General features: G+C 32.9%; 2 protein-coding genes across 2 annotated transcripts; one reads left to right on the top strand and one right to left on the bottom strand.

Moving 5' to 3' along the window:
* Positions 1-887: 887 nt before the first annotated feature.
* Positions 888-4,438, top strand: LOC119670831 (2',5'-phosphodiesterase 12-like). The gene is made up of 6 exons (XM_038081252.1): positions 888-1,418; positions 1,476-1,736; positions 2,002-2,679; positions 3,744-4,029; positions 4,091-4,242; positions 4,309-4,438. Exons 1-6 carry the CDS (start codon positions 987-989, stop codon positions 4,414-4,416), a joined length of 1,917 nt encoding a protein of 638 aa, XP_037937180.1. The 5' UTR covers positions 888-986; the 3' UTR covers positions 4,417-4,438.
* Positions 4,439-4,528: 90 nt separating this feature from the next.
* Positions 4,529-5,588, bottom strand: LOC119670832 (NADH-quinone oxidoreductase subunit B 2-like). Its single transcript, XM_038081253.1, has 2 exons — positions 5,423-5,588; positions 4,529-5,287 (listed from the first exon to the last, which is right to left on the bottom strand). Exon 2 carries the CDS (start codon positions 5,281-5,283, stop codon positions 4,612-4,614), a length of 672 nt encoding a protein of 223 aa, XP_037937181.1. The 5' UTR covers positions 5,284-5,287; positions 5,423-5,588; the 3' UTR covers positions 4,529-4,611.
* Positions 5,589-6,584: the final 996 nt, after the last annotated feature.

Below are 6,584 nucleotides of genomic sequence, written 5' to 3'. Positions count from 1 at the left end.
AATTATTATTTGCTACTAGGTAGCAATAACAATATACCTTTGTTGACTCTCATTCGTTCACAATTTTGACTGTATATATTATTGATATATATTATTGTAAAGAAATTCTGAAAATTCTGATTTTTCTGTCTCTCTTTTCTTTTATAACTGGGATAGGTATTGAATATATTTACATGAGAAAAATCCTTTACGTCTAGTTTAAAATCGTCAAATATATATATTTTCTTCTTATATCTACTTTTCCCCTGTTAACTATAATAAGGAATGATTAATTCTTTAAAAAATAATTCATATAAAAACATTTAAGTCGTAAAATCTATTGTACCGAGTTTAAAATGGTTTAATAACATATTATAAAAAATCGAATCCTTCCAATTTTTTTATATCTCTTATTTTCTTGTTAGCTGAAATAGGGAATATTGTTCTTTAAAAAACTTATTCAAAGTTGATATAAAAATATATTACTTTAAAAAAATCTACATATTTCACCAAAATATTTTGGAGCTTACATACCCCATTCCGTCCAAAGGCTGAAATCTGTTCATTTCACATGCCTGAAAGGATTCAAGTCTTTTATTGAGGATTGCAATTCTTTTCCTTACTAAAAAGTGAAAAATTATATATAAAAATAAAACAATAAACTGTTGTTAGTTTAGTTTAGGTTGGAGTGGCGGTTTGTGTACCAAGAAAGCCCACTTGAGCTTAAAATAATGGTCCGTTGTGGTAAATAAACTGTTGTAAAGTACTAAAACTCGTTGTCGTTGTATAAACAACTATATTATTAATAATAGTTCAAGTAAAAATTTATACAACTGAATTGATATTTCATTAAATTAAAAATAAATATTTATTAAAATAATATAATAATAAATATATAGTTATCGTAAAACAACACGCAACATCATTTTGCAAATTTCTCACAGGGCTGTGCCAATCAGCTGATTTTAATGCTCACAATGATCAGCTGCTTGTCATAGTCAATTCGTATGTCATTCACATGGTATGCTTTCTACCGCCTTTCGTTATTTGTTATGTTGTCAAAAGTTGGTCCACTGCTCTTAACCAAATTATTTAAGCCGAGTTTTAAGTTAAATTCTGACACATCAGCAAACTTATTTATTAAACAAATTCAACGGACTGCTGCACATTCGCACAAACTTAAGTACGCCATGGAAAAAGTTTACTTACGCAGTTCCAATAAAACCGATGAATTGCATATAAGCTTCCACTACGAAAATGAGGAACTTCGAATCAATAAAGATTTCAATTTCGTCCGTAAAATGAATGAAAAAGTTGAAACAGCGTTAACACGTATACGCACCAAAATTGAAAATGAATTGAATAAACGTTCGAAGAAGAGTAAAAAGAAAACTCCAGCTGAAGTGCAGGAACCAGTTGCTGATGTGAATATGAGTGAGGTAAGATGCTAATAGGTTTCTATAGTAATTGAATTTCAGTAAATTTTTTATATTTAGATTTCATTGGAGTTCATATATTCTGGCACACAGAGCAAGATAACTGATGTAACGTTTGCTGAAATGCTTCAAAACACTCCTGGAGATTTGCATATGAGAGTAATAGATAAAACTTTCCAGATTGTTGTCAATCAGCCTTGGATAATTAATTTGGTGTTACCAACAACGGTACTTGCGGGATATCTAGTTTATCCAACAAAACTTGAAATTCAATTTGCTGAGAAGGAATACAGTAGAGGCGAATGGTTCAAAGCAAAAATGGTACGATATTCAAAGCTCAGAATGATGTTGAACTAGTCCAATACAGCATCAATTTGTAAATAATGATCTTTTATACATACATTTATGCGTACAGTGAAATCGCTCTTATGTAAATCATTTATGGTACTAGCAATATTGCACGGTTAAGAATTATGTCCGTTTATGAGAGCAAGCGTTCAATAGAGTTTTCACTGTTTAACTTAAATAAATAAGACTTACTAATTTATATATTTTAAATCAAAATACTCACATGCTGTAATTTTAGCCAGTTTCGAAAGATCTACAACGAGCCGAGTGGGAACTTTGTGGAAGTGGTCTCTATTATAAAACCAAAAATGAAGATATTGGTTTTCTTCTGAAATTTATTTTAACACCCGCCAATAGAAAAGGTGTACACGGACCACCTGTAGAAAATATAACCAAAAATCCAGTTGAAGCTGGGCCAGGTCAGTGCCAATTTGAAATGCGTCACTGTTTAACAACGGAACGTTTAGCTGGCAATGCACTGCGTGTAGTCTCATATAATTTACTGGCTGATCTTTACGCTGACAGTGACTATTCACGCACACAACTCTTTCCTTATTGTCCACCGTATGCACTTAAAATAGAATATCGTAAGCAATTGTTTCTGAAGGAAATATTAGGATATAATGCGGATATAATATGCCTACAAGAAGTCGATACGAAAATTTTCGATTTGGATTTAAAACCCATTTTGGAATTGCCTGAACATAATTATGATGGTATAATGGCAGAGAAGGGAAGCAGTGGTGAAGGTGTTGCTACATTTTATAGAAATGATAGATACGAGTTATTAAAAACGTACGACGTTAATTTAGGCGAGAATATTCGTACATTATCGATTTTTGAGAAACTTTGGCATAAAATAAGTGATAATCAAAAGTTAGTGGAAAGAATCTGTGATCGTGCGACAACACTGCAGGTTAGTAAATTCATTCCTTATGAAACTATAAATAAATAACTATTTTATATGAATCTATACCTTGAGCTAAGTAGGAAGAGAGAAATTTTTTTGTTATTTCAATCAGTACTATTATGTTGAGGCTCTATTCTACTATCTATTAACTACGAGATTTCTTCATAAACCCTCTCTATGCCTTGACTGAATTATTGTTTACCACTTCGTCAGACTAAGCAATAACTGACCTCAGATCTGCATGCCTCCCCGAGGAGCCTGCAACCATTCTGATATTCGATAGCGCGGTGTTGGTTAGCATGTCAGTACTATTGCGTCTAGAAAAATTATAGTCGGATCTTTTTCGAGAACTGAATTACTAACGCTGTGCGCTAGCAGTGATTCGTAGCAGTGACGTTATTGATATATTCATGATATGAAAACGTGCATTAATGGATTCAATGGAATGTTGCTGTAGTTGTAACCTGAAGAACTTGTAGAATGTAAAATATAATAGAACAAAAGAAGAATACGTAGGTTGTGAAGTGATACTGAGATGGGACGAAGTAAGAGGATTGTGTGGAATTTTGGAAAACTGCGAATTTTGTTTTTAAATCTTTAGAGTTATTTTATGGTAACACAAAGGGCTTATAGACTTAAGTGTATCCCTAAGTAGGACGGTATTACCTAACCTAAGCTATTATAAAAACTCTCATCTTGAGATTACTATAGCAATTTTCTGTGAATATAAGTTGTAATTTAACGTCAAATTTTTCAGACGGAACTATTATATTTAAAAGAAACTAGAATATTTCATAATGAGGTTTTTAGAACAGTAGTGACTAGAACAACAAAAAATCATTTTATATTTTAATTAATTGAATTTTTAGCTGACCATACAGCTGTTTCGAGTATTGCCAAATACACAACATCAGTGGTCTTGGAAATAATTCTTGTATTTAATTATTCGTAAATAATTTTTTGAGACTGCAAGTCCATAATGAACAGAACTATTATCATCATTTACTTTTTTATAATAATTCAGTTGCTTACTTTTATCTATAAAAATTGATTTCTTTCACTATCTTTAGCTTACCGTATTGAAATGCAAGGAGAACGAGAAACTTTTGCTGGTAGCTAACACTCATCTGTATTTTCATCCCGACGCCGATCACATTCGTTTACTACAAATAGGTTTTTCTATGCTTTATGTGGAACATATGTACAAGCAAACATTAGCTGAATTCAATATGCAACCAGATAGCAAAAATCTCGCCATCATCTTCTGTGGTGATTTTAATAGTGTACCTGAGTGCGGCATTTATAAATTGATGACCGAAAAGTTTGTGGACAAAGACTTTATAGATTGGCGAAGTAGTAAGCATATTAATTAAATTTTTATAAACTGTACATATATAAAGCAAATGTTACCTTTCAGATGAGGAGGAAGCTGTTTCAAACGTGTCATTGTCACAACCTTTCCATATGGAATCAGCTTGTGGTACGCCAGCTTATACGAATTACACACACCTTTTCGCTGCCTGCTTGGATTATATATTCTATCAATGTGATCGCTTGGAAGTGCAGCAAGTACGTCATAAATTCCTTTCATTTCTTTCAGAACATTTTATAAATCAATATTCTGTTTATTCGTAGGTTGTAATGCTGCCAACGGAGGAGGAACTGAAAGCACATATTGCCATCCCGTCTGTAGTTTTCCCATCCGATCACATTGCTTTAGTAGCCGATTTGAAATTTAAATAAATCTTCAATTTAAAAACATGAATTTGCACAATATTTTCTTTTATTAAGTTATCGCAAAAAAAAAAAAAAATAAACATTCAACGTCACAAATTGGTTGAGTTAGGCTTTATACCTATTAGTTATAAATCTTCTACCACATTTTCTTCTAATTTCTTCTAGTCTATTCACAAACTATTCACTTTAATTAAATATATTTTACTTCCTGTACCACATCTGCAATGTCCTCGTACGCTTAACTTTCTTCTGTAATTGTAGTACACCGTACATAAGCGCCTCTGCAGTTGGTGGGCAACCTGGCACATAGATATCAACGGGTATTATACGATCACAGCCTCGAACGACCGAATAAGAGTAATGATAGTAACCACCACCATTGGCACAACTGCCCATTGAAATTACCCAACGTGGTTCGGGCATTTGATCGTAGACTTTGCGCAAAGCAGGTGCCATTTTATTGGTGAGGGTTCCAGCTACAATAATAACATCAGCCTGACGTGGAGATGCACGGAAAACAACGCCATATCTGTCCATATCATACCGCGGTGCAGCTATATGCATCATCTCTACAGCACAACATGCTAGACCAAAAGTCATAGGCCAAATAGAACTTTTGCGACCCCAATTAAGCAAATCATCCAAACGTGCAACTGACCATTCCATTAAGTTTGGCTGTTTAGTGCCGAATGGTGAATAGCCTTTTTTCGGCAATGTTGTTCCGGGTTCTACGACAGGCATTGTCTGCTGTTCTCTTTTTAATATTGTGTTAAGAGCCGGACCGAAAGCACCTGACCCAGCAAGGTTTCCGTATGTGCCAGTGGCCATAAGCTTAGGCGCTTTGCTTACCAGTGCGGTAGCTGAACGCAGCATTTTGCTGTAAAGAAAAAGAGTATTTTCAAACAAATAATTTCTATATTTATTACAAGCACTGAAGCGGGTAATTATTTACTATTATTAAATAAAACAAAACAATTAAATCACTATTTTTTTAATAAAAATCTCCACAAACCTTTTATATAATTTGCCTAATAGAAAATACCCACGAAGTGTCAGAGTTGTTTTGACGTTTCTTTTGTAAATATCTGTAAGTTGGTAGCACTTATCAGGTGTGGTGAAATAGTTGAATACAGTTGATTAGTGTTGAATGTTTCTTTAAATTATTTAAGACAAAACTGTTTAAATAAAAATAATAACAAAAACAATAAAAATAAATTGTGTTGCTTTTCTTTTTGGTTAAATTAATTATCACTTCAGTTTAACGACGTCTTTTGCCCTCAAAGCGGCAATAACGTATCATTTGTGTTGGCATTATAAAATCATTTATGATTTTTATTACGGGCAGCATAGTTTTGAACTCATCCTCGGGCAATGATGCTTTAATAAATTCTGTGATCAAATTTTTTCTTGTCCAAATCAAACGGTCGGCAAAATCTAAACAAGTTACTATATTGAGTAAAATACTTGAAATTTTTACTAATAGATCCGTGTACTGCATAACCATTAACTTTATTTCTACATCACTTAATCCTTTTCCCAGTTCATCATTTGCATTTTTGAAGATTCGGGCCCATTCTGTGAGGATCAACTCACATTGCGCGTTATTAACCATTGTAAGTAATTAACTTAAAGATTCTATATGAACTTCCAAAACTAAAAATTTTGTTTTGACTTTTTTAATATAACTGCAGTTTTGTCAAGAAATTTATTTTTAATTTTTTAAGAATTTTGATTTTTATTTGAGATATGATTCCTACGTTTTCCTTATTTCATAAAAGCTTAATGTTTTATTATGGATTACATTCATTCGGGGACCTCAAGATTGATTTGATCAAAAAATACATAAAGGATAGAGCCCTGAAATTATTTACGAAAACTGAGGGACTTACCAAAGCCGCGTTATCGAATCTCAGAATGGTTACAGGCTCCTCGGGGAGATATGCAGATCTGAGGTCAGTTATGGCTTATGACGAAGTGGTAAACAATACTCCAATCAAGGGGTAGAGAGGGCGTTATCGAAACTCAGAATGGTTACAGGCTCCTCGGGGAGTTAATATAAAGAGACTATTGTGGGATTTTGAATAAAGAATACGGATTCTACACATAAATGTGTTATCACTTATAGTTAACATTAGTTATCTGTTCTTGCTGATATAATTAAGTAAACAATAGCC

Source organism: Teleopsis dalmanni, chromosome 1 (assembly GCF_002237135.1).
Source record: "Teleopsis dalmanni isolate 2A chromosome 1, ASM223713v2, whole genome shotgun sequence".
In the NCBI taxonomy this organism is placed as follows: Eukaryota; Metazoa; Arthropoda; class Insecta; order Diptera; family Diopsidae; genus Teleopsis; species Teleopsis dalmanni.
Note: the sequence above shows the minus strand (reverse complement) of the source record. Positions and strands in the feature narration are given on the sequence as shown.

Bases quoted from the DNA above. Each gene is read 5' to 3' on its own strand.
- LOC119670831 (XM_038081252.1), top strand. From the start codon at position 987: ATGTCATTCACATGGTATGCTTTCTACCGCCTTTCGTTATTTGTTATG. The intron at 2,680-3,743 runs GTTAGTAAATTC...CACTATCTTTAG, and splicing joins ATCGTGCGACAACACTGCAG to CTTACCGTATTGAAATGCAA. The intron at 4,243-4,308 runs GTACGTCATAAA...GTTTATTCGTAG, and splicing joins ATCGCTTGGAAGTGCAGCAA to GTTGTAATGCTGCCAACGGA.
- LOC119670832 (XM_038081253.1), bottom strand. From the start codon at position 5,283: ATGCTGCGTTCAGCTACCGCACTGGTAAGCAAAGCGCCTAAGCTTATG.